This window comes from Lepidochelys kempii, chromosome 21, assembly GCF_965140285.1.
Source record: "Lepidochelys kempii isolate rLepKem1 chromosome 21, rLepKem1.hap1, whole genome shotgun sequence".
In the NCBI taxonomy this organism is placed as follows: Eukaryota; Metazoa; Chordata; order Testudines; family Cheloniidae; genus Lepidochelys; species Lepidochelys kempii.
In genome coordinates this window covers 12,281,962-12,309,255 of record NC_136400.1, presented here as the reverse complement: position 1 = coordinate 12,309,255, position 27,294 = coordinate 12,281,962, and the positions used below count along the sequence as shown (strand labels likewise).

At 53.1% G+C, this 27,294-nt stretch overlaps 1 protein-coding gene across 1 annotated transcript; it reads left to right on the top strand.

The window, feature by feature from the left end:
- Nucleotides 1-1,573: 1,573 nt before the first annotated feature.
- On the top strand, nt 1,574-23,893 carry FGD2 (FYVE, RhoGEF and PH domain containing 2). Its single transcript, XM_073319680.2, has 16 exons — nt 1,574-1,835; nt 5,846-6,215; nt 7,837-7,917; nt 9,767-9,915; nt 11,326-11,482; nt 11,689-11,827; nt 12,732-12,790; nt 14,577-14,723; nt 15,476-15,568; nt 17,025-17,104; nt 17,190-17,220; nt 17,789-17,881; nt 18,322-18,453; nt 18,807-18,953; nt 22,775-22,918; nt 23,044-23,893. The coding sequence occupies exons 1-16, from the start codon at nt 1,771-1,773 to the stop codon at nt 23,278-23,280; spliced, it is 2,124 nt and encodes a 707-aa protein (XP_073175781.1). The 5' UTR covers nt 1,574-1,770; the 3' UTR covers nt 23,281-23,893.
- Nucleotides 23,894-27,294: the final 3,401 nt, after the last annotated feature.

Here is a 27,294-nt window from a genome sequence, read left to right as displayed (position 1 = left end):
ACCCCTTTCAGGAGTCTGATTGGTCTTGCGTACCCCCAAGTTTCATCTCACTTAAAAACTACTGCTTACAAAATCACACACAAAAATACAAAAATGTCACAGCACACTATTACTGAAAAATTGCTTACTTTCCATTTTTACCATATAATTATACAATAAATCTATTGGAATATAAATCAGTTGGAATACATTTCAGTGTATAGTATATAGAGTAGTATAAACAAGTCATTGTCTGAATGAAACTGTAGTTTGTACTGACTTCGCTAGTGCTTTTTATGTAGCCTGTTGTAAAACTAGGCAAATATCTAGATGAGTTGATCTGGAAGACCTCTGCGTATCCCCACGGGTACATGTACCCCTTGTTGTGAACCGCTAGTCTAGAAAACATGATCTCTGAGGAGAGTTTGAAAAAACTGGATTTGTTTAGTCTGGAGCGGGGACATGATAGTTTTCAAGTACATAAAAGTTGTTACAAGGAGAGAGTCATTTGTTCTTGTTAACCTCTGAGGATAGGACAAGAAGCAATGGGCTTAAATTGCACCTAGGGAGGCTTAGATTGGACATTGGGAAAAACTTCCTAACTGCCAGGGTCGTTGAGCACTGGAATAAATTGCCTAGAGAGATCGTGGAATCTCTGTCATCGGCAGTTTTTAAAAGCAGGTTAGACAAACACCTGTCAGGATGGTCTAGGTAATACTTAGTCCTGCCATGAGTGCAGGGGACTGAACTAGAAGACCTCTGGAGGTCCTTTCCAATCCTAGACTTCTATGATTATATATCCTCCCCCATAACATGTGACTGCAGGGTGCACCTGCATGTTATGGCAGCACACACATTATATACTATACATATACAGGTGTGTTATAGGAGTCCCCTGTGGCATGCAGACCCTGGCATATTATTGCTGGGTTTCTCATAACACATACTCATGCTTCTCGCATAATGTGCACACAGTGGGATATTATAGGGTCTCTCTATAGCCACGCGCACCCTACTAAGTAGTCATTGTAGGGCATTTGATAACATGTACATTCAAGTGTTTTATGACAGGGTCTCCCAGAGCATTCACACAGTAGCTTGTTACTGTAGGATCTTCCTGGCGTATTATCATTGGGTCTCTGATAACCTGCACATACTAGCATGGTTTTTAGGGCCTGACACACCAGGGGCAAACTGGTTTATTACTGGTGTCAGAGTAGCAGCCGTGTTAGTCTGTATTCGCAAAAAGAAAAGGAGGACTTGTGGCACCTTAGAGACTAACCAATTTGTTTGAGCATAAGCATACATATTACTGTATGTTCCCTTACAGATTTGCACACACTGGCTTGGCATTGCAGGGTCTCCCATGCTGTGATTTGTTATTGAAGTGTCTACTCTACTTCATTAAGGTCACACATCCTGCTGGTTTAATTTAGATGTACATTGAAATCAGGCCTGCGCTGGACCTACTTTAGTGCATAGTATTTTTCACACCATTTCTGCCTGCTGCTGCCTGCAGGACTTCCTCTTTACTTTTCCTTTTGAGGCCAACCCATATAATATTTGCAAGAGGCTCTCATTCCCCGGACAACAAGAAGAACTGCAGGTTGTCTTCACTTCTCACAAATCTCCCTAGCCAAGTACATTTGCATATCCCGGAAACATCTGAAGACAGAAAGAGAGAGGGGTTCAGAAGACATATCTGGGAGCTGTCTGGTACCTCTTGGTCTCTCAGCAGCTCTTTCTTACCTGGCTTACTGGGACCAATTCTGAGTCACAAGAGCCAGCCTGATGGAGGGGGAGCGAGGCAATCGAATGACCGTGTTTAATCTCGTGGCTGTGTTTGAGAATCCCAGGTAAGGAGAACGTTTCCTGACTGCTAAGTGCAAATTAGGACTCAGCAAGCAGGAGGTGGATGGAGACAGGTTCCAGGAGAATGGGGACTGAAGTGAAGTCTGTGAATTTGCTGATCTTTAGAACTCAGTTCAGTCCCAACTGTCCCTCTCCCCACAGTGAGTTCTGGATATATTCTGCTCTGCACAGGACCTTCAGGTTTACCCTGATTTATTATTGCTCGTTTAATATCTGTTTTAGTGCTGGTGCCAGATTTGCAACCCCACAACCCTGCAGCTTCACAAAAGTTCTCCATTCAGTCACGGAACAGCCTGGGGAATGCAGTGCCTGTTTTCCCCAAGCAGTCCTGCTAACATGTCTCCACCATGCCCTGGAGGGACCAGGCCAGTGGCTCAGAGGGAGTTCAGCAATTGTGGCTTTTAGTCCGCAGCCTCTCCACTGAAACAGCCAGTATAGGAACTAATAGTCATGGCAGGAGCTAATTGTCATTTGATGTGCACACCTGGCCACTAGGAACTTTACTAAGACCATAGTCCAGTTTGTTATTTGCAGTGATCTGATTCCCAGGTATGTTTGCACATGTGCCTAAGAAACCTACACCAAGAAAGGGAACAGAATATATTCAATCAGAGGAGAGATTATGTTCGTTTTTTGATACCCTATCAGTTTGCAACATTGCCTGGTAAAATAGTGTGACAGCTCAGAATACTTGGAAGACAGTAAGGTAGTGCAGTCCAACAGATAGTGCACTGAATGAGAAGTCAGGTGACCTCTTGCTTTGCCCCCAATTCATTGTATGGCTTTGGGCAAGTCACCTCCTCTCCTTGTGCCTCAGTTTTGTCATCTTTTAAATGGAGATAATGATACTTGCCCTTTTCTATAAAATGCTTTGAGATCTGTGGATAAAAAAGTCTATATAAGAGCTAACAATGATGATGGTGATTAATATGTATTACTGTAATGCCTAGGAGCCCCAGTCATGAACCAGGACCCTGTTGTGTTCGATGCTGTGCAGACACTGAACAAAAAGGTTTTGCAGCTCATTCATGCTTCACAGTTCAGTGTTCTTGAACTCGGTTTCACTACAGATCAATCAGAATATAATGGTAGAGGAGAATATTTTGCCCAGGTACAGCTGTTGAATGGTTTCAGTTATCTTTTTGAGATAGGTGTGCAGTTTTCCACGGGTCTTTTCTGAACTGATTCATTTCCCTGTGTTGACTTACTGTGATCTCTGTGGCTTTATGCCAGCAGTGGCATAAGTAGGTGTAGAGGAAAGTTTGGTACTTACCACAGCTCCTGCCTGGCTTTGTATTTTTCTATTTATTTTAGAGTTTTATCCTGTTGCCCATCACCATAGTATCTGGGTACCTTCCAGGTAAAAACAGTAACAACAGTTCCTATTTCAAGGTCAAAACTCTGCTTGGGGTTAGAGTTTTTTAGATTAAATGTCTCTCTTTGTCTGCTTGGCAGGAATGCAGAAGTAGGAGGAGGCATCACGGTTTGGGGTTAGAGGGAGAAGGGGTTGTCAAGCGTTGTGAGCACCATTCTTATGGTGTCAGAGTAGCAGCCGTGTTAGTCTGTATTTGCAAAAAGAAAAGGAGTACTTGTGGCACCTTAGAGACTAACCAATTTATTTGAGCATAAGCTTTCATGAGCTACTATGGAAAGACTCTTTCAAAGAGGAACGTTTTTCCAGCTTCCTAAAGAAAGTTATACTCCAGATTTACCCAACGTGCTCAGGAAGTTTGTTCTACAGCAAGATCCCCTCAAATGAGAGTGCTTTGTCTCCAGTTCTCACACGCTTTGTCCTGAGCTTTGTGACCTGCATTATCTCGGCTGTGAGCAGCTGTTCCGAGATCCAAATTTGGCCTGTGATATAGCTGGGGCTTGATCACTTTCATCCCTTGATCTTTTCATCAGATTTGCTGCCCTGGCAAATTTCTGTTGGTTTCCAGCTATGCTTTGTAAGGGGAAATAAAAGTGATGTTTGTGGTTTGTTTGGGAGATGGGGAAGCTGGAAACGAAATGTAAACGCCAATTGTGGAACAGAAAAAGCAAAACTGAGAATTGCACACAGAAATGGAGAAGTTCCCACCGGAGCTCAGTGATAGGTGTACACAGGTTCTCGAGGGTAAAAGTCCGAAGGAAGGACCCGAAGAAGACCCAGCAGCTCTAGAGAGAAAGGCAGGCATGCTTCTGATGTCCCCTTGTGAAGGCATTGTGTATGCATGTGTGAAGCGTGTGCATAAGGGGTTGCCATGAAAGCGTGTGCATGTATGGGGTTGGGTACATGATTATGTTTGCATGTGCAAAAGTATGTGCCTATATTAGTTTGTGCATTAGGCTGTGTGTACAAGGATGCGCATGCTTGAAGGGGAGTGTGTGTCTTAGGGTGCTGTATGCCCACACACATGCATTAGGAATGTGTGCATGTGGGAGGGCGTGTGCGCATCCTTGCCTGCACACCTAAAAGGGTGCACGCCCTGCTGGCATGAAGAGAGTGGGTGGATGAAGGTGTGTGCTTGTGAGAGATGTGTGCATGCACAGGGGGTGCATTGGCAATGAGCGAGTTAGAAGAACTTATATAACCGGGGGGAGGGAGGATGGTCTACAGGGAGGGATGTGAGTGGGTCCTGGCCTGCTGGAGGGTGTATCTGGGCCTAAAATCATAGAATCGTAGGACTGGAAGGGACCTCGAGAGGCCATCTAATCCAGTCCTCTGCACTCATGGGAGGGCTAAGTATTATCTCGACCATCCCTGACAGGTGTTTGTCCAACCTGCTCTTACAAATCTCCAATGATGGAGATTCTGCAACTTCCCTAGGCAATTTATTCCAGTGCTTCACCACCCTGACAGGTAGGAAGTTGTTCCCAATGTCCGACCTAAACCGCCCTTGTTGCAATTTAAGCCCATTGCTTCTTGTCCTATCCTCAGAGGTTAACGAGAATAATTTTTCTCCGTCCTCGTAACAACCTTTTATGTACTTGAAAACTGTTACCATGTCCCCTCTCAGTCTTCTCTACTCCAGACTAAACAAACCCACTTTTTTTCAATCTTCCCTCATAGGTTATGTTTTCTAGACCTTTAATCATTTTTGTTGCTCTTCTCTGAACTTTCTCCAATTTGTCCACATCCTTCCTGAAATGTGGCGCCCAGAACTGGACACAATATCCCAGTTCCTCCGAAGCTTAATCAGCACGGAGCAGAGCGGAAGAATTACTTCTCATGTCTTGCTTACAATACTCCCATCCCAGAATGATGTTGCTTTTTTTGCAACAGTGTCACACTGTTGACTCATATAATATTTAGCTTGTGATCCACTATGACTCCCCAATCCCTTTCCGCAGTACTGCTTCCAAGGCAGTCATTTCCCATTTTGTGTGTGTGCAACTGATCGTTTCTTCCTAAGTGGAGTACTTTGCATTTGTCCTTATTGAATTTCATCTTATTTACTTCAGACCATTTATCCACTTTATCCAGATCATTTTGAATTTTAATCCTATCCTCCCGGCTTGGTATCATCCGCAAACTTTATAAGTGAACCACACTCCGGGGAAACCTTTCCATTGCTGCTCTGCCCCCTGGGTCCTGCTGGGGAAGGGTCAGGGTGCCCTAGATGCTGGCCAAAGCTGCCCATGCCCTGGGCATGTGATGAACCAACAGCCAGGCCTCATGCCCTCCCTGGCCAGTACTGGCCACATTTGTGGATTGCACTAGTTGTCTCCGCGTCCCCTGGCAGAGCTGCCATGTCAGGTGCCCTGCATCAGTCAGCGACCCCTTTGCCCCCTGCCCCATGTAGGTGAGATCGCTGGTGGCTGCAGCGCTTCACCGACAAGGAGGAGTTGCTGAGCCAGGTGGAAGGGGGTCACAGGTAGGTAGGCAGAGGTTGGCGGGAGAGGAACGGGGTCTGGCCTGTATTACTGTGTGTTGGGCTGCATGGGGCGTAGAGGCTGTCTCTGGACCATGAACAGAGGGATAAGAATGCTGCGCTGCTTTCCATGATCCTAGGGCAGAAGGACCCTGCCGGAGTCCCCGCAAGGAATTGATCCAACTCTCGACCAAGCCCAGGCCAGCAGCACCGAACTCCACGGCATCCGCGTTGCTCCCACCCGCAGCAGACAGGGAAGCTCTGAGCAAGGCCAGAGAAGACAGAGCAGAGTCCGAGAACCAGCATAAGGGGCACCAGCCTTCCCTGAGGGTTATCCAGCCGCCGCAGCATCAGGAGCTGGAGGAGAACCCACCACAGGGTCGGAGAGGGCTCACCGTCAAGTGTCTCAGTTCCTTCAAGAGCAAGATCAACAGCAGCAACTGGCGGAGTCAGCAGCCAGTGGATTCCCAGCCGGGGAACGAGTTAAGCCCTGGAGGCAGCAGGAACCAGGTCATTCAATGCCTCCTTCCCTGGGGGGTATTTAAACACCGGAGGGTGACTGAGGGGATATACTGTTAGCCCCCAGTACTGATAGTTATTGTTCATAGAGGGCCATCGGTGCACATGGCCCCGATCCCAAACAGAACAGCCTTGAAGCTACAAGTCATAGCTTGGGAGTGAACTGCTGGGAAGCCCTGAAGCCAGGGGCCCAGCCCAGGATGTGTGGTTAGAGCAGAGACCTCGGAGAGGCAGAACTGCAGGTTTCAAATCCCAGCTCTGCCACTGACTCTCTGTATGACCTGGGGCAAGTCACCTCACCCCTCTGTGTCCCGGTTTCCTCCTCAGGAAGGCTGAGCTTTTCAAAAATCCATACAGAGGCTATTCTGAGAAATGGCCAGATTTTCAAACGTACTAAACAATCGCTGGCTCCCGGGGAGCTCTGTGGGAGAATGGTTTCCCCATGGCACCTCAGGGAGCTGTGAGTCTTAATTCTTGGTGAGGGCTTGTACAGTGCGGGAGACTCTTGGATGACTGGTGCTGCAAAAAAGCAAAGTCTTATTAACCCTAGGGATAAGATGGTAATATTCTGTGGGCCCAACGTAAATCAACCTAGTCCCGTTGACTTCTATGGTGCTACGGTGCTTTTCACCAGCTGAGGATCTGGCCCTGCATTTCTATAGTTATTCCCATCTAGATATCTCAATGCACTTTACAGACCACAATGAGTTAACCCTTAGAGCACCTCCCACCACCGGAACAGCTCGGTATCATTATCCCTATTTTACCAAGGGGGAAACTGAGGCACAGATCTCTTGATTTCCAGCCCAAGCGTACTTTCTCCATCTGCCCTGGGACAGCTTCTGTATCGATGTTATAACAGAAAGAAACGAACACAGGCACATGGATCTTGTGTGAGCTGAGGCGGTTTGGCTTCATGCGGTTTGTTAAGATCCCTCCGCATTCCACTCAGCTGATAATAATGAGGTCAGCCTAGTGCCTGGAGAAATGGCCTGAAAACCACTGTGTAAAACCGCTGTCCCAGGAAGGGAGAGAAATCCGAATGGAAGCCTGCTGGCGTGGCCCTGAGCATGGCAGGATGGGGGGAGACCTGGTCCCTGAACTTCAAAGCTGTTTAGATGCCTAATTCCCATTGAAATCAGCCAGCTGCTCTTACTAAAAAGACCACGGACTCTTTAATATCCACGGAGAGCAGGCAGGATGCCGCTTTTTAAAGTTTTAGCCAAAAGACCTTTCCCTCCGCTGAAAATGAAGTGGAAAGGGGTCCCAGCTTGTCTCCCCGAGAGCACTGAATCAGCCCAGCTGGCCTTTGGACTTGTCTGCTGGGAGCCCAGGGGTAGTGAATCATCACTAGACCCCCTTAGCCACACTACACCAGTCCCTCTCCTCTTCTCTCTCTTTCACTCTGATGTGTTAATGATTTCATGCCACCTATACAGCCTATGGAATGCCAAGGGGAATTGCCTTAGGCCCACTGGGACAAATTCATCCCTAAGCTGATCTGGAAAAACTCCACTGACTTGCACCCAGGCTGGATTTGACCCCCTGTCTGGTCATCCATTGTTCCTACCCTGCCTGACCAAACCCATTTCTCCCTCTGCCATACATGCAGGACCCCGAAGAAAAGAAAATTGCGTTGGAGCTGTTGGAAACAGAGCAAGCCTACGTCAATCGACTTCACCTTCTGGACCAGGTCAGGAAGTAGCAGCTGGTCTCTAATGCCATCTGTCCCAAACAGCTCGGCACAGGGCTGGAGAGTAAGAACCCAATGGCCTACAGCAGTGGTTTTCAACTTTTTTTCTGGCCACCCAGTTGAAGAAAATTGTTGATGCCCATGACCCAACGGAGCTGGGGATGAGGGGTTTGGGATGTGGGAGGGGCTCAGGGCTGGGGCAGAGGGTTGGGGTGCGGGGGTGAGGGCTGTGGGATGGGGCCAGAGATGAGCAGGTGCCAGGCTTACTTCGGGTGACTCCTGGTTAGCGGCGCAGTGGGGGTGCTAAGGCAGGCTTCCTTCCTGTCCTGGCACCACAGACTGCACTGCACTCTGGAAGCAGCCAGCAGCAGGTCCGGCTCCTAGGCAGAGGTTCGCAAGTGGCTCTGCGCAGCTCTCGCCCAGAGGCACCGCTCTCCCATTCCCCAGCTTCCATTGGCTGCGGTTCCCGGCCAATGGGAATGGGGAGCCAATGCTCGGGGTGGAGGCAGTGCACGGAGCCCTGTGGCCCCCCGCCTAGGAGCCGGACCTGCTGCTGGCTGCTTCCGGGGCGCAGCGCGGTGTTGGAACAGGTAGGGACTAGCCTGCCTTAGCCGCGCAGAGCTGCTGATGGGACTTTTAACGGCCCAGTCGGTAATGCTGACCAGAGCCGCCACAGCTCAGTGCCTTCCATTCCGCGACCCAGTACTGGGTTGCGACCTGCAGTTTGAAAACCACTGGCCTAGAGTCCACTTGCCTTAACAGTAAGGCACAAAGATCTGATGGGACTATCCGTTACGCACCTAAGGCCTATGACCCTATTCCTCGAGGCTGCCTCTTCATCTCAGTCCGTCACCCCCAGAAAAAGTCTTTGCACCCCTATCTCATGTGCCTTGGTTACTGTTCAAGTTGTCTCTGCACCCCAGGCTGGGCAACCAAAAGGAATCTACTACACCCCAGGCCCGGAGCAGTTACTTTATGGATGCATGGGTGTGTATGGGGATAGGATCACAGAAATGCAGGGCTAGAAGGGACCTTGAGAGATCATCTAGGCCCACTCCCTGTGCTGAGGCAGGACCAAGTAAACCTAGAGCATCCCTGACAGGGGTTTGTCCAACCTGTTCTTAAAAACCACCAACGACGGGGATTCCACAACCTCCCTTGAAAGCCTGGGCTTCCAAGAGCGTAACTATCCGGAGAGTTAGAAAGTTTTTCCTAATATCCAACCTAAATCTCCCTTGCTGCAGATTAAGCCCATTGCTTCTTGTCTTACTTTTAGTGGACACGGAGAACAACTGATCCCCATCCTCTTTTTAAAGCCCTTCACATATTTGAAAACTGTTATCAGGTCCCTCCTCAGTCTTCTGTTCTCAAAACTAAACGTAGCCCCCTTTGCTCCAAACCATTCACTGCTGTCACCCCTGGAACCTGCTAGGACACCCCCAAGGACATCTCTGCTCCTAGGCCAGCTCATCTGGTTACCTCCTAAGGGAGCACAGCCTATGCCACTGACCTATATTCATCCCTGCAGTATATCCCTGATAGCCCCACGCCCCTTTGGTAGCACCGCCGTTCAGGAAGTGCTTTTGTCCCCATTAGTCCCTGAAGCATCCCTGCATTTCTCCCCGGAACACTCCATTACCTCAATCCGTTCCTCCCTTCCCAGCCCTTTTGTATCTAGGACCAGCTGTGAGTGTCCTTCCACCCTAGACACCATTCCTCCTGGAGCCATATGGTCCCCAGGCTGCTTGCTTGGCTCTAAAGGAGCCTCTGAGTTCCCTTTCTCTCAGAGCAGCAGAAATGCTCACTGCCCCTTCCTATTACTGTACCGGTTGGAAATGTGTCTTTTCAGGTGTTTTTTGCAGAGCTGATGAAGGAAGCCAGAAGCGGTAAGACGATCCCAGAGGATGTGGTAAAAATGATCTTCTCCAACATCTCCTCCATTTACCAGTTCCACGCCCTGTTTTTCCTGCCAGAGCTGCAGAAACGCATGGAGGACTGGTGAGTTAGGGGGAGCCAGGATGCCTGGGTTCTATTCCTAGAATGAAGGGGCGGGGGAGCACTTGTGAATTGGGACTGAATGCTGAACCTGTTTTGCTCTGCAAGCCAGTATGCTGGAAAGCACTTTCTCAAGACAATTTGAGCCAGATGCTGATACTTTTCCTCATGCTGAGTGTGACCTTATTTCATTAACTCGTGGAGTCAAGTGCTACTCAGTGTGAGTAAGGGAACTGGATTCCTGTCCATTATTATTTTCATTTGCAAGTGCTTGAAGCCCACTTGACATTTTGGCGTCCACACACAGTGAGTTAGCAAATCTGATGTCGGTTAATTTTTTTTTAATGCTGTAGGAAGTGCCAGATTATTTCCCCAGGCAGCGCTGCCAAAATCTCACAGAACATGGACAGTAGCAGTGTCAGCTTTATGTACACACACAGAGACACTCTCTCTCTCTCTCTCTCTCAATCCTGTGCTGTATCTACAACCGTAGGCATGAGAAGGGAGTCTCCAAGACCCATTCACCCTTGGCCTCTCTGCTGAGCCTTTCAACCAAAGATGATGGAGACACCGAGGCACAGGGGGAGCGACTTCCCTAAGACCATACAGTGATCAGTGGCAGAGCTAGGAGGTCTCAGGACTCCTAGTTCAGGGACCTGTCCAGGGTCAGTTGAGATGGGATGTTAGTACCATGGACACCTGTCTCCTCGAAACTCAGCTGATGCCACCAATTCACCTCTCAGATGCCACTGATTAGTCTTCAGATGAGAACACTGGGGGATGACTCACTACCAGCCGAGGCCAGCAATCTGGATGTGGAGCACGGTTTCCCACTACCGATTCCCAGAGCCTCCTGGCTCCCCAGACACCGATAACTCAGCAGCTAGATAGAGTGATTAATAATAATAGTTATTATTAAACATGTAGCTCTTAATAGCCTATTTCATTTATAGATCTCAAAGAGCTTTACAAAGGATTGTCAGTGTCATTACCCCCATTTTTACACATGGGAAACAGAGGCACAGAGTGGTGATGTGATTTACCCAAGGTCACTGGCAGGCAAGTGGCTGAGTCAATAATAGACCTCTGGTATCCTGTGTCCCAGTCCTGTGCTCTACCCACTAGGCCACATTACCTCAGTCTTGGGTTGAGCCAGAACTTCATAGGGTGCTTGCAGGAGCCCTGTTGGGTCTGACACAAGAGGGATGAGACCTGAAGATCCATTGAAACACTGTCTGAAATTTGTAATAACTCTTAATGCAACCCTTCCCCTGAGCCGTTCAGCCCCCATCCATCCCCTGGCCTCTTGCTAAGTCAGTGGCTGTGAAAAGCCCTTTCAGTTTCTCTGAACAGCTTCCGTGGCCTGTTCCGCTGACCTGGCAGGGGGGCTGATCTCCTGGGTTCTGCCGGCAGGAGCTCCAATCCCAGGATCGGGGATGTCATCCAGAAGCTAGCCCCGTTCCTCAAGATGTACGGCGAGTATGTGAAGAACTTCGACAAGGCGGTTGAGCTGATCACCACCTGGTGGGAAAAGTCCCCCCCCTTCCAGGAGCTCATTGTGGACATTCAGGTGAAACTCCACTAGATCTGGAAAGATGCTCAGACCCACCCGGCCTCCTTGGCTTTGATGTTTCATGGGGGAGCCCCTTCATCCAAGCTGGCTTCTCCAGGCTGAGCTGAGGCGGGTTGGGGTGTGTGCGGGGAGCCCGCACTTCCACTGTGTGGGTGTCTCTCTCTCGCTTACTCTCATTTCGGTTCTTTGCTGTCCCTTTCCAGAAAAGGGAAGTCTGTGCTAACTTAACTCTGCAGCACCACATGCTGGAGCCGGTACAGAGGATCCCGCGCTATGAACTCCTGCTGAAGGATTACGTCCGGAAATTACCTCCAGAGTCCCCAGACAGGCATGACGCAGAGAGTAAGAGCTCACCCTGGTGGCATGGGCCAGTCGCGGTAGTGCCCCCCTGCACAATGCGGGTAGTGACATTTATACCCCTTCACGAGGCACTTTGAGATCCTCAGATAAAGGGGCAGGACAACTACAGTCCCTCCAGCGGACGTCTCTGGGAGATGTGAAGTGACTCAGACTCGGGGTTCACTAGTTAGGGTGCCCTAGAACTGGCGCTGCTAACCACAGTTCCAAAAGTCTTGTGATGGCCCACTCGGTAGCAAGAGCACAGAGAATCAGAAGGCAGGTGTAACCTGCTTCCTGGGCCCCCCCTAGCTGAGATCTAGTGCCAGGGACCAACGTTTAAAGTCAAATCACTCAAGTGATTGATGTTGTCTTCAGCAGCGTCGCTTGAGGGTCTTGACTCCAGCCTGTCTTCTGCAGGGTGTGGAAGGGCTGTTGCTAGAGAGCTGAGGCCAGCATGTGCAAGATGCTGTGATTTTTGGTGCCCGGTTTGAGACACCTTGCATCCGATTGTCAGATTGTTCTGCGCCTCTGCGGTTCCCACTGGCTTCAACTGGAGCAGAGGGGCCGTCAGCAGCACAAGAAAAGCTGTGTTCGCCTTAGCGATCCCCGGTGGCCCTGGAGGCAAAAATGTTCATATTACCAATTTGTGGCCTCCCAGGTCTTCACTGTGCCGCGCGCCATGGCCACTCAGAGCTGCCCAGCAAGAACAGCGGTACAGCGGCGCTCTCCCTGCTCCACTTGAGCTACGGGAGGTCTCTGTTGGGCCTGAGACACACAGTTGAGCAGCTCTGATTCCATCCAGTAGAGGGCAGTGGTGAGACACTCACCTTCGCCTCGAAGGGCACCTCCCCCAGCCTCCTCCCGTTGGGGGTGCTTAGCCCTTGCTCCCCTTCTGGTCTCATTGCAGAAGCCCTGGAAATGATTTTCTCGGCAGCCAAACACTCGAACGCGGCCATTGCAGAAATGGTGAGTACCAGCCCGCACGCTGTTGTTATTTATGATTCGTATCATGCTAGCTCCTGGTCTCCCCCCAGCCCGAGACAGAGCCCCGCTGTGCTAGACACGATACATATATGTAACAGAGAGCGCCCCGGCCATATTCGACTCCCAAGCGCCCGTGCTGGAACAGGGAGGGTCTCACTGGTACAGGGCTGCCCAAACCCTACCTACCGTAGGTTTTTTAATGCCCTCCATCACTGCAGTATCTGAGCACCTCCCGATCATTCTCCTCACGACCCCGCTGGGAGGCAGGGCAGGGCTGTTATCGCCATTGTAGAGATGGGGAATCGCAGCACAGAGAGACTAAGTGACTTGCCCAAGGTCACATAGTGAGTTTGTGGCAGAGCAGGGAATTGTCCTGGTCCTCTGCGTCCCAAGCTAGTGTCCTAACCGCTGGACCATCTTGCCCCCCCGGGAGGCCAGGCAGGCAATCAGGGAATACGAGGTATAAGGGTTAAAGCAGAACTGGGGTCAGGAGAGAGAGATTCTATTTGTGACCTGCTGTGTGACCTCGCTCCCCCTCTGTGTGCCTCAGTTTCTTTATATGTGAAAGAGGGTGATGATCCCTTAAATACGTCTCCTGACGTTGTGAGGTTTGATTCATTAACGATGGTTAAAGTGCTTTGAGATCCTTGGATGGGGACGGCAACAGGGAAATGCAAAGTGTTATTAAGGAAGTGCCAGGCTCAGTGCAGGAGATCAGATTAGACCCGAATGGTTCTGTCTGGCCTTGAAGCCTATTATTTCTCAGCAGCCCTTGTGGCATGTAAATGTCACACTGGTCTCTGAGAGACAAGGCGGGTGAGATGGTATCTTTGATTGGACCAGCGTCTGTTGGTGAGAGGGACACGCTTTCAAGCTTACACAGAGCTCTTCTTCATCATGGCTCTCTAATGTCCTGGGACCAGCACCGCTGCAGGAACACTGCAGACACTTGTTTCTGCCCACAGGTGAACAGCGGTTGCTTGTGCCTCAGAAAACTGGCAGTCGATGAGCCTTTACTCTGCAGTGATAGGGAATGGGTGGGCAGCCACATTTTAAGGCTCATTAGCCTACATCTGGGGCATTCTTGCATTCTCAGGCCCTCAGATGGCGTAATTCAGTGGAGCTAGGTTGATATACACCAGCTGAGGATCTGGCCCCAGATTTCTGTGTAGACAGTATTGGAAAAGTCAGTCCCAGCCCAGGCTGTGCAGGCCATGTGCTAAGGCATGGAAGCCCTGCGTTCTGAGGTAGGCATGAGCCGCCTAGGCCCAGGGAAAGAGAAACCTTCATGAGCTGGGATCTGAAACAGATGTGCTGGTCCAGAAAGATCCCACCCATCTCATCCATCGGGAACGAGTGGCCAGCTCCATGCGGCTAGAAGAGGAGGGAGACATCCTGCCTTGCTAAACCTGGGGTGGGCTGTAGTTCCCTGGCCGAAGTGAAGGAGAAACCCAACCTGCCCTGGTTCTGGGGCGTCCGCCCTCTTCCTTAGAGACCCTCCTGCAAGGGGAGGAGACGTTGAATGCCAAGGTAGTAGATTTGGGGTGTTTTTTCTCCCTCTCACCATCACTGGATCCTTTCCCTCCTCTTCTCCATCGGCCCAATCCTGCCTAGTCCTCAGTGCCTCCTGCACAATGCTGAGCACTACGGATTCCTAGTACAAACAAAGGAAGTCATGGCACTCAGCACCTTGCAGCATCAGCCCCCGAACTCCCCCCCCCCGGGTGTTTTTCCTCCCTCACACCCCTCTGTTTTCTTGGCTCCCTAGGAGCGTTTGCAGAACCTCTGGGAGGTATATCAAAGGCTGGGGCTGGAAGATGATATCGTCGACCCTTCCAACGAGCTCATTAAGGAGGGCCCAATTCAGAAAATCTCCTTCCGCAACAACACCACATCGGAGAAGTATCTCTTCCTGGTAGGAGGGCGGCTGGGCCAGCCGAGGCGGGGTGGGAGGGCAGGGAAGGAAAGGAGAGGGTCAGCAGCGCTATGAAGCAGAAGGCCATTTCTGGGCAGAGGATCGATGGAAGAGGACAGGATTGAGGGGAGAGAGAGAGAACAGAAAACCCCGACCGCTTGCAGGCTTGGCCGTGCCGGAAACTGTGACCCTGACGTCCCCACTGCTTCGGCCCCTGTGTCCAGGGCAGCCCGGGTGCATGGACTGTACAGATCTGGGAGCGATGGACACCCACCATGCCCAGGTGTAAATGGCACCATAAGGGGCAAAGCATGGAGGACCGGGTCCTTTGTTTCCAGAGCCTCTGATCCCCCAGACAAGTGAACCCTTTGGTTGCTCAGACAGTGCTTTGGAAATCCCTTGTCTTTAAGTGGGGCACGTGGGGGGATGTTGGGGGAAGGAGGGCAGACGAGCCATATGGGCTGATTATTTTTGAAGGACCCTAAGTGAGTTCAGCGCTCAACTCCAATTCCACTGGGATTTCGGCACGTAACACCTTAGGGTCCTTTGAAATCCCCCCCAGCATTGGTATCTATAGATCCAGAGCACGTGCTGCCAGACGCTGTTTTGTTGGAAATTTGCCCTGGGCACCTGGAGATCCTGACTAGGATGGTGGCCCGGTCCTGCCCCGCCAGTGCTCAGTGTACCATTGCTGTGTGGCCCGGTGGCCCGGTCCTGCCCCTCCAGCGGCTCACATCTGCTTCCTCACTCAGTTCAACAACATGCTGCTGTACTGCGTGCCGAAGGTCATCCAGGTGGGGGCGGAGTTCCAGGTGCGCTGGCGGATCGACATGGAGGGCATGAAGGTCAAACAACCCTTACACGTTATTATTGCTTACATTTATACAGAGAGCGGCTTTTCCCCCCAGAGCACCATTGAAAGGCAGCCACCTCTGGGGCGGAACATGGCTGCTGTTTAATAGGGCGCAGCAACACTGTATGACAGGAAGTGAAGAACAACTCTGTGACCAGTGGGAACTATAGGAGGGGGTTGAGGGAAGCAGAATGTGATGTGGCCCGGGCAGCTGGCCTAACGCTTGTGAAGACACTCCCAAGCGGCCAGGGCCTTGAATTTCCGCCTCCCCTGAAAGAGCACCTCTTCAGTAGCACAACACACACTGCTGAAACAGAGGGAAGAGCCCCTCCTGCCGCATTGCCCACTCTACCTTCTGGAGCCCTTGGGGGGTGGGTGGGTTTCTTCTCCCTTTCACAGCTCTCTTGCAAATACTGCCAGGAGCGACCCTGCTTAGCTCCCGGTATCTAAGATCAAAGCCTGCACTGTTATGACGTACAGCAGCTCCGTACAGACTCAGAGCCGGCGTTCCTGGAGCGCCGTCCAGAGAGCAAGCAGAGAGCGTTCTTCGGAGCCACAGTCAGCAGGGTCCATAGGGGCATGTCGAACCTGCGCTTGTGCCCTGAATCCACGTACTTAGAGCAGGGGTGGGCAAGCATTTTGGCCTGAGAGCCACATCTGGGTATGGAAATTGTAGGGCGGGCCATGAAAACTCACAAAATTGGGAGTTAAGGTGTGGGAGGGCTCTGGCTAGGGGTGTGGGCTCTGGGGTGGGGTTGGGGATGAGGGGGTTGGGGGTGCAGGAGGGTGCTCCGGGCTGGGACCGAGGGGTTTGGAGGGCGGAAGGGGGATCAGGGCTGGGGCAGGGGGGTTGGGGCACAGGGGGTGACTCAGGGATGCAGGCTCTGGGTGGCGCTTACCTCAAGCAGCTCCCAGAAACAGCGGCATGTCCCCACTCTGGCTCCTATGTGGAGGCGCAGCCAGGCAGCTCTGCGCAGCACCCTGTCCTCTGGTGCTGCCCCTGCAGCTCCCATTGGCTGCAGTTCCTGGCCAATGGGAGCTGCGTGGGCAGCACTTGGGGTGGGGGCAGCGTGCGGATCCCCCTGGCTGCCCCTACACATAGGAGCTGGAGAGGGGATGTGCTGCTTCTTCCAGGAGCCGTGTGGAGTGGAGAAAGACCCTGAGCCTGCTCCCCGGCTGGAGTGCCGGAGCGGGACAAGCCCCAGAACCCATTTCCCAGCGGGAGCTCAAGGGCCGGATGAAAACGTCTGGAGGGCCGGATGTGGTCCCCAGGCCGTAGTTTCCCCACCTCTGACTTAGACCCTACGCACTTAGATCCCTCACAGCCACCAGGTGTGTGTACAGCTGAGGGGGAGACCCAGACTGGACCTTCCCCAGGAGGCTGTTGGAGGGTAGGCTTTGATCCGCCTCTGGCTCTAGTTCTAATGCCCGCCCCTCCCGGATTCCAGGTGCGGGTATTGAAAGATGTGGAATTCCCTCACTCCTTCCTGGTCTCGGGGAAGCAGCTGTCGCTGGAACTGCAAGCCAGGTAAGGGAGCGAGGGGCCTTCCTTCCCCAGCCCCAGCTGAGGAGCCCAGGGCTGTGCTCTAACCGCTGTCTTCCCTTTGGCACAGGTCTCAGGAGGAGATGAACGCCTGGATGAAGGTACGACTGCCTGCCGCAACCCCTGGTCCCTGGCGGGGGCGGGAAGCCATGTGATTTTAAATATGGAGGCACAGACTCGCTTCCTGTGGGTCCCAATCCCTGCTCTGCCTCTGAGGGTGGGATGGGTTCCTTGCACGCAGGCTCTGGCGTGGAACGAGCAGGGCAGGCGGTGGAGGGGCTGTGAGGGGATCTGCGTCCGTGGGGTGCCGTGCTCCAGGCTGGTGGTCTCCTCCGTGGCAGTGCAAAGGGGTGGGTTTGGGGAGCAGCTTTCAGTGCTGATGTGTTGCTCTCTGGGGGAGGAGTCTACCCCCTCCCCCAATCCTGCGTAGGTCCCCTGGCCAAGCCCCATTTAATCAGGTGCAGTGCCGGGGCCCAGAATTTAAGTGCCCGTGGGCCCTACAATCCACCGTCTCTGCTGGGGCAGCCTCCAAGGGGGCCAAAAGTGGAGGTGGTATTTGCACTCCCACGGGGAACTGGACTAAGACCAGCTGCTCACAGAATGGGGCTGCCGTTGGGTTGGGCTGTGACAGCCCTAACCCCCCGACACCATCACCCCTTTGTTTCTCAGGCCTTCCAGGACGCCATTGCCAAGAAAGAGAAGCAGAACGAGAGCTTCAAGACAGCAGTTCACGGGCCTGACGGGGAGGTCCAGGAATTTGCGGTAAGCTACTCCCACCCTGTTCCCCCACCCCCGTCCTGTGGCTACTAGCTGCTTCAGGCTAAGGCTCTCGGAGCATCCTTTCCCCCTCATGAAGCCCCAAAGAGCTGGGGAGAGTCCTGAGGGGACGGGCAAGCTTCCCCCTTCACCCAGCGGGTTAGGAGCAGAGAACGGCTGGCGGCACAGGAAGGGTGGGCTAGTGGGGAGAGAGGCTGCGTTATGGTCCTCAGGTTCCTTTCATGCCCACTGAATCTGGGCCAGGATTTCGGGAGACCCCGTGCAAGACGGGCTGGGAGCTAGAGAGACCCCCCCAGGGTCTGCCTGTGTCCAGCCACCTCAAGAGAGCCCCCTTCATCGCCCCGGCAGCGAGTCCCGGCCCTGCCCCGCCGTGGAGGGCACTGCCGAGGTGACCGAGCCGGGCTCTCCCCTTTCCCCCTGCGCAGGTCAAGTCGGAGCAGCTGGGCCGACGGGCCCCGCAGTGGGTGCGGGACAAGCTGGTGACCATGTGCATGCGCTGCAAGGAGCCGTTCAACGCCATCACACGCAGGAGGCATCACTGCCGGGCCTGTGGCTACGTGAGTGACCCCCCCCCCCGCCTCCTCGGAGGCCCAGCCCTGTGGAGGGGCCGGCGAGGGGTTCGCCGCCCCGCTCCCCCCCCTCACCGGTCCCCGCTCCCCCGCCCCCCACCCCCCAGCGGTCACACACTGCCCTTTGGAGGGGGCGTAGGAGGGAGAATAAAGCCCCTCTGTGTGGGGTGGGGGCGGCTAAGGGTCACCAGGAGAAGGAAAATCCCACTAGGGGCCGGGGGATCGCCTGTTCACTGGTGGTGTGGGGAAAGAGGTGGGGGCTGTCCCACAGGGCCCCACGGTGCCCAGCTCAGCCCCCTCCCGGGCCCTGATCAGGGTCTCTCTTGGGGTGGGGGCGGCAGGTGGTGTGCGCCCGGTGCTCCGATTACAGGGCTCCGCTGCAGTACGACAGGAACCGGCCCAACCGCGTCTGCCTGGAGTGTTACATCTTCCTGACGGGGCACCTGCTGCCCGAGGAGCGGGAGGGGAAGCACAAGGGGATCCTTGAGGTGAGACTGCAGCCGGGGAGGCCCCTTGCTCCTCAGTCTGTCTCTGGTTTCTTCCGCGGCTGCCCCTTTCCAGCCCCGCCCGCTTCCCACCCCGGGGGTCTCTGGCCTGCTCCCTGCCCCATGCAGGGGAATCCGCGGCTACGTCAGCCCAGCTGGGTTCATGTCAGGCGCAGCACTCCCACGCTGCTGTGGCGGTCACCGAGTCGGGTGCTTTGGTGAGCTGCCCCTTGCCTCTGGGATCCCCTGACCAGGGAATTTCACGGGCTGTCTGCCCACAAATCTGCAAGGGGGGGGGGCGTTTTGCCTCTGTGTTCCCTGCATTACAAATGCAGGGATAGTGCTTGTGACTCACTCCCCTTCACTCCTGCCTGGGAGACAGCATGGGTTAATCATTAGAGCGGAGGCCTGGCAGGCGGGAGTCCTGGGCTTCCTTCCTGTCTCTGCCACTGGCCTTGGGCACGTCACTTGTGAGCTGCTGGTGCTCATCGCTAGCCACATTTAAGTCAGTGGGAATCTGGGCTGCTCAGCACCTCTAGAGATCAGGCCAAGCACCTCTCCCTGCCTCAGTTTCCTCACCTCTATACATGAAGCCATTCATCTCTGGGTGCCCCAGATTCCCCAGTTATAAGGGGAGGGCATGAATATCGATCTACTGCACGTCGGGGTTTGTGAGGCTTGCACGCTCCTGATGGGGAGGAGGGGTGGCTGGTTTTGTCCCTCCTGGATCACCGGGTTTCGCTGGCCCCTGGTGTTGCTCGCTCCCTCCTGAGACTGCCTGGGCTGGAGTTAAGGTTGCGTGGCCGGTGGTGTGACCCAGTGTTTCACATTTTGGAGCTGTCTTAGCCCTGGATGTTAAAGGCTTCCGCTCCAGGGATGGGTCGCGAACTCCACAAGCCTCTCCTGCCTGCCACACCTTGGCTGTGACTTCCCAGGGGAAAGGAGAGTGCTCTGTCCATGGTGCTGAACTGGGGCTGGAGCAGAAAAATCCATCTCTGCCCCCCCAAATCTCCACGTGAACAGACCCATGCAGAGACACAGACACACACAGAGACACCACTGCTCACACACAGACTCTCACCCACATGTGGGCCTGCATAGACATGGCCACAGACGACTGTTCACACCCATTGACGGCCCCATGTGTGCGGAGACAAGGTGGACAAGGTGACCTCTTTTATTGGACCAGCTTCTGTTGGTGAGAGAAACAAGCTGTCAGGCCACACAGAGCTCTTCTTCTGGGCCTGGGAAACTGGCTCAGCGTGTCACAGCTCGATACAAGATGGAACGGATCCTTCTGCACAAAGAGTGACCACGTATTTCAAGGTGTGTACCCACAGACACGTGTACGCATGCGTGCATTTGAACACAGACATATACCCACATGCCCGTGCAGACACACGACTGCACCCATCTGTGGATATCCACGCTTAGGCAAACACAGATATGTCAACGCGTGTGCGCACATGAACGCACAAACGTGGATGCAACCGTTGTCCCACGGCTAATGGGCTAGGCCAGGGGTGGCCAGCCTGAGCCTGGGAAGGAGCCAGGATTCATAGAATCATAGAATATCAGGGTTGGAAGGGACCCCAGAAGGTCATCTAGTCCAACCCCCTGCTCGAAGCAGGACCAATTCCCAGTTAAATCATCCCAGCCAGGGCTTTGTCAAGCCTGACCTTAAAAACCTCTAAGGAAGGAGATTCTACCACCTCCCTAGGTAACGCATTCCAGTGTTTCACCACCCTCTTAGTGAAAAAGTTTTTCCTAATATCCAATCTAAACCTCCCCCACTGCAACTTGAGACCATTACTCCTCGTTCTGTCATCTGCTACCATTGAGAACAGTCTAGAGCCATCCTCTTTGGAACCCCCTTTCAGGTAGTTGAAAGCAGCTATCAAATCCCCCCTCATTCTTCTCTTCTGCAGGCTAAACAATCCCAGCTCCCTCAGCCTCTCCTCATAAGTCATGTGTTCCAGTCCCCTAATCATTTTTGTTGCCCTTCGCTGGACTCTCTCCAATTTATCCACATCCTTCTTGAAGTGTGGGGCCCAAAACTGGACACAGTACTCCAGATGAGGCCTCACCAATGTCGAATAGAGGGGAACGATCACGTCCCTCGATCTGCTCGCTATGCCCCTACTTATACAAGATTTACCAAGGTACATTGCCGAAGAGCCACAGGAATACGTCAGCTGCCCCCCATCAGTTTCCCTGCGCCCAGCGCCTCCCGCCCACTGGCAGCCCTGCCGATCAGCACCTCCTCCTCCCTCCCTGCACCTCCTGATCAGCTGTTTTGTGGCATGCAGGAGGCTCTGGGGGGGAGAGGGGAGGAGTGAGGGCACGGCAGGCTCAGGGGAGGGGCGGGAAGGGGTGGAGTGGGGGGCAGTGAGCCCTCCCGGCACATGGGAAAGTTGGCGTCTGTAGCTCCAGCCCCGAAGTCGGTGCCTGTACAAGGAGCCGCATAGTAACTTCTGAAGAGCCTCATGGTTGGCCACCCCTGGGATAGGCTAATGGGAGAGGCTCAGACCCATTCCAACCGAGTAAGGCGGCTTTCATCTTAGGATCCATTCCAGTAGTACCAGATATAGGCCCTGGACCAGCTCCCGGCGAGGTGGTCAGATCTGGGCACTTGCCCTCTCCATGTCCCTCAAGGAGAAAACAGCCTGGATTTGCTTTTCTTGATCTATTCAGAGCCTTCTTTGGCATGGTAACAGATACAAACCCACCCACAGGATTTGGATCTGAAGCTTGGGGGACACCGCACGGCTGAGAAGCAAACGCAGGGATTTCAGGCACTCGCTGGTGCAGCAACCTCCCTGGAACCCAGGTGTCATGATCGTCCACTGTCCCGTTGTGTACTGTGCGTCCCAGGTGCTAAATAAACGTCAAGCTGGCTGGGTGCTTGGATGGGAGACCTCTGAGGAATGGCCAGTGATGGGCTGCCGCTTCACTAGGCGCCACGCTAGTCTCCTAGTCAGTACTGAATGCAGTGCACCAGTGTGGCACTAGGGGGCGCTGAGATGTCCAGGTTCCAGAATTTGGATGACAAACCTCAATCCAAGGTGCTACTGGATCATGGTCATTAAAACTCTCAGGCAGTGTTTAACAGGTGGGATGTTAGACCCAGCATTCAGGCCATATTCCAGCAGGGACTGTTACGCTCCGCCAGCCTTCCATTCCCCTCCCTGTTCCAACCGAAAACGGGATTTTCCACAACTTGCACAAAGCTCTCGCGGTGCCATGCCGTGTTAAACAGCTGCTGCTTTCCACCCCAGAGATGGGTGCATTTCAGCCATGGGTGAAACAATCCCTGTGGACTCTGTACATTGGTTTGCCAGGTGCTTTAGGACCCTAGAGGATAAAAGGTGCTTTATAAAGACAAACTGTGAAAACATAGGATTTGCCAAACTGGATCAGACCCAACGGCCATTTAGCCTCTCTCCCATCTCTGACAATGGCCAGAATCAGATGTTTCAGAGAATGATGCAAGAAATCTTTATAGTGGACAATTTTGCTTATGCACTAAAGTGCCTATGAGGGATGCTTCTTCCTGATCTGAGGCAATGGCTGGCTTGTGCCCTGAAGCAGGAGGGTTTATAACCCTTCTAAAACATTACCCTCTGTACTGTGGGTAGACACAAATGCCTAGCTCTGTTTGGAAATCTATTAAGCTATTTGCCTCTGTGATATCATGTGGCAGTGAGTTCCACGGGTCAAACCTGCACTCTGCCTTGCATTAACTCACTAGGAAGCCTCAGGGGAAGCCCGAATCCAAGAGCGTGTGGAAGGGTTATAAAGGGGGGTTGTTGGTTTCTTGGCAGAAAGAATCAGCGGAAATCTCAGGGCAGAGCCTGATGTGCAGTTTCCTGCAGCTGCTGGATAAGAACGGGAAAGGGGGAACGCGGGGCTGGTTCGTGATCCCACAGGATGACCCACTGGTACTGTACATGTATGCGGCACCCCAGGTAGGCGAGGGCTTGGTTCTTCTATTGCATTTGCATTGAGAACCCACTGTTTCCACTGGAGGGGAGGGAGAAAATGCGGATGCTAACAAGCCTGAGCCCCTGTCTGTCCTCCCCTCTCCCTCCAGGATGTCAAGGCTCACACCTCCATCCCCCTGCTGGGCTACCAGGTGAAGGAGCTGCCCCAGAGTGACCCCCGGCACCTCTTCCAGCTGGTCCAATCCAAGCAGATCTACACATTTGTGGCAGAGACAGAGGAGCTGAAACAGCGCTGGGTGAAGATCATGGAGCAGTCAGCCATGGGCAATGCTCATCTCCCTGGAGAGGAAGAGGAGGACGATGACTTATTTGATGACCTGGAGTGATTGAGGCTCTTGAGGCCTCTTCTAGACTGTCTATGGATGACTCCAGTCCTTCATGTCAGAGAGCTCAGACAGCGTGATCTAGTGGTTACAGCAAGGTGATAGGGACTCAGGAGACCTGGGATCCCATCCCCAGTTCTGCCGCTCACTTGCTGTCAACTTGGGCGAGTTGCTGGACTTTTTTTTTGTGCCTCAGTTCCCCCATCTATGCAGTGAGGATGATGGTACTTACTAACCTTTGTAAATTGCTTTGAGGTCTATCAAAGCAGGGCAGCATAGCCCTTACTGTTCCCATTGCCCAGTCTGGGGGTATGTCTACACTGCAGAAGAAGCCGTGATTGGAGCAAGTAGTAAAAAATAATGTAGTTTGGCACCATGGGCAAGCAATCCAAATACATAGCCAGGCTCCCTGGCAGACTTATACCCGGGTTGCTCGCCCATGCCACCGTGTCTACATGGCTATTGTAAGCCGTGCTAGCTAGATGGGCAGGCTAGCTAGGTGTGCAGGCCCATAAGCCTCTGCCTCAGGCAAAGACGGGATCCAGCTGCAGAGTTTGGATCTGGAGCAGGGTTGACCCTGTGCAGGAAGAGCCATTTGCAAAATTCAGATGTGACAGGAGGGTGGGTTTTGGATCCGTGATCTGACAAATGCCCCATGACCCGGTGGGCAGGCCTCTTGGCTAATTAGCCATCTGCTACTTCATGGGAGGAGATGGTGGGAGGAGGAGAATGGGCTGGAGGAAGCTGGGGAAACAGACAAGGAAGGAGGCTGAGATGAGGGAGGTTCTGCTGGAGTCGGGGGTGGGATTGGGGGTGGGTGGGTGGAATTGGATGACCAAACTGAAGTGGGAAGAGATGGGACAGGGATGGGGGCGTGATGCAGGAGGTTCCTCCCGTGATTAGTTTATCCCAACCACTCCAGCTGGGTGGGTAACCAGGTTTCCTGTACCGTAGCAATTTTTCAAGAGATCAAAACATTTTCCTGCCCTGAATTGGGATGAAAAGTTGAAATCTTGAAAAATGTAAACCAAAAATGTGGAAGGGGGAAAAAATACCCAACCGTCTCCCCCAACCGCCCCTCCCAAAGCACTCGGTGCAGGTCAATCAACACGTTTTGTTCCACTTTGGACCATTTTGCGTCTTCTTACATGTCTTTTCCTATCATTAGCTTGTGGCACCTTAGAGACGAACCAATTTATTTGAGCATCAGCTTTCGTGAGCTACAGCTCGCTTCATCGGATGCTCACGAAAGCTTCTGCTCAAATAAATTGGTTCGTCTCTAAGGTGCCACAGGTCCTGCTTTTCTTTTTACGAATACAGACTAACACGGCTGCTCCTCTGAAACCTATCATTAGCTTGCATTTCAAATGAAAAGCTGCTTCAAACCAGAACTTTGGGTTTCGAAAATGTCCAAATGAAATGCGGTGACAGCTTTCAAACGGGTCTCTCTTCTTCTTTCCTTGAGTGGAAAAAGTCGTGGAAACTGCCCCTTTCCCCGGGCGACGGTTTGCTTTCGACACAATTGGCGTGTTCTAGTGAAAAACGTTTCACTGGAAAATTCCCAAACAGTTCGTCCTGCCATCTTCTCCTGAGAGCAATGGTAGACTTACCATTCGGGCGGGTGATCTGTCATTCCACCAGTTGCCACCAGAGAGCAGTAAAACCTCACTGTTCAGCTGCACTTGGAGTGACTACTAGCTGTGACTTCTAGTCACCTTACTCTGGGGGAGGAGATCTTAAACTTTTCTAACACAGCTGCAAAGGGCGTGAGAATGGGGACAAACCTCAAGGGTGAGTGAAGCGCAGTGTCAGTCAAGCCTTGACTTTGGCTTACTTTCTTGGTGAGTTTCCTGGGCTGGTGTGATGGGGATTCTGGTACCGTTCTCCGTGTCCGCAGCGTGGGGGAAGGGGCTGTGCATGTACCAATATGCCCACACCACCGGCAACCGTCCCTGGCCTGGGACCCCGCAGCCCCCTGCCAATGCACCTCCTCCGGGCCCAAGCTGCAGCACCCTTTGCTAGTCCAGTTCTGGCACCCCACAGCTCGGCCACCACACTCTATTCCTGACCAACTGCTCCTGCGATTTCTGGTTTAGGCTCTCCAATGCACCCTAATTCTGACTTGCAGCAGTCCTGGGACCCCTGTCGATGCACCTCATTCGAGTCACGCCTGATCTGCAGCCCACTTGTTTTTCCACGCCTGGGACCCCACACAACTTTACAAGCGCCCCCGCAATCCTGACCTGTGGCATCCCTTGCACTTCTCTCCTGCCCGTCCACGCCCTCTGGGATTATAGTCCTGTTCCTCCCTCAATCCCAGCCAGCCACCTGCATCAGACCTCTCCTGGGACCTAGAGTGAGGGCAAGCAGCTGCTGCCATTTGGATGACAAGCTTGAGATATGAACCAGCTCAGCCATGCTCAGCTGAGCAGGTAGGGATGGTGACAGCCAGCCTATGGGAGAGGGGCTGGGGAGAGCAAAGCGTTGATGTTCTTTCAAGACAAAAGTAAGGTCATTAGTCAGGGTCCCACTATACGAGGCGTTGCACACACGTAACAAAGAGACCGTGCCCCAAAGACCTTACAACGGACGTACAAGATGAGTGCCAATAGGTGGATGCAATGAGCGGGAAGCACGAGAAAAGAGGTGATAATCAGCCGGATGAGCAGTGGCCCTTGTGCACTGGCTGCCTGAACAGTGCCAAGTTTGTTGCAGGCAGAGGAGAATTTTAAAAAAAGCTGTGAACATTTGCCCAAGCACCTACCCCGAGAAAGAAGAAGATGCCTGGCCAGGAATTCCTTCAAACAGAAGGAAGTACTTCTTCACATAACGTACAGTCAACCTGTGGAACTCCTTGCCAGGGGATATTGTGTAGACCAAAAGTATAACTGCGTTCAAAAAAAGAAATAAGTTCCCGGAGGCTAGGTCCATCAATGGCTATTAGCCAAGATGGTCAGGGATGCAACACCATGCTCCGGGTGTCCCTAGCCTCTGACTGCCAGAAGCTGGGACTGGACGATAGGGGATGGATCACTCCATGTTGTGTTCATTCCCTCTGAAGCCGCTGGCATTGGCCACTGTCAGAAGATAAGATAGTGGCCAGATGGACCATTGGTCTGACCCAGTATGGCCGTTCTTATGTTCCACCAGCCTCCTTGCCTATCCCAGTGAGTCAGAGAGGGGCAAGCGATAGCTGCTTTGTTACCTCTCTGGGACATACAGGATCAGGAATGATTAGTCCCCGGGAGCCCAGGATCGTACAGAGGGATCAAAGATTGACTTGTCCTTGTTAGGGCTGGAATCCGGTAGCCAGGATAGTAAATTAGAGCTTCACTTAAGGTGGAGGTTGGAAACCAGGGCAATCTGGAGAGAAGACAGAACTCCCGTGTGCATGGGGAATGGGAGAACGTCTGTAATGCGCCTTCTGCATGCCGGGGGGCAGCACGAAGCAGAGCGGGGCAGAGCCCAGAAGGGGAGCCAGTGCCTTTGCAGGCAGTGATGTGTGAAAAGTGAAAGGGCTGAAGGATGGGGGTGAAGGTCCAGGCTGAACCAGGTTGCAGCTCCCATGCTCCGCACCCCGGCCCTGTGGTGGACAGGCACTCTGTAATGTGCCCCGGCGTGAGAGGAGTGGGCTGTTACCGCAGGGAGGCGGTGGTCCCTCCCGGGCTGATGGAGCACGGCCCCCAGCCCGCCCACCCCGGCCATACAGAGCTACTGCTGCAGACAGCCAGTGCCCACACGCACTGCCCCCGGGCCGGAGAGGGGAACGCTCGGTCTCCACAGCCCAGGCAGGCTTTGGCCTCTGCTGAGATGCCCCTCTCTTGCCAGCCTGGCCCCGCCCCACCTTGCTCCTCCACCTCTGGCCCTGCCCTTCCATCTGCATCCCGTGGCCCCCTTCCCCAATATACGGGCCCCATCCCCCTTCTCTCTCCACCCTGGACTTCTCAGGCACCAGGGAAGCCTCGGTCCCTGGCCAGACTTGGAAACTCCCCCTTGGCTGTGGTGGGTGGGCAGGGG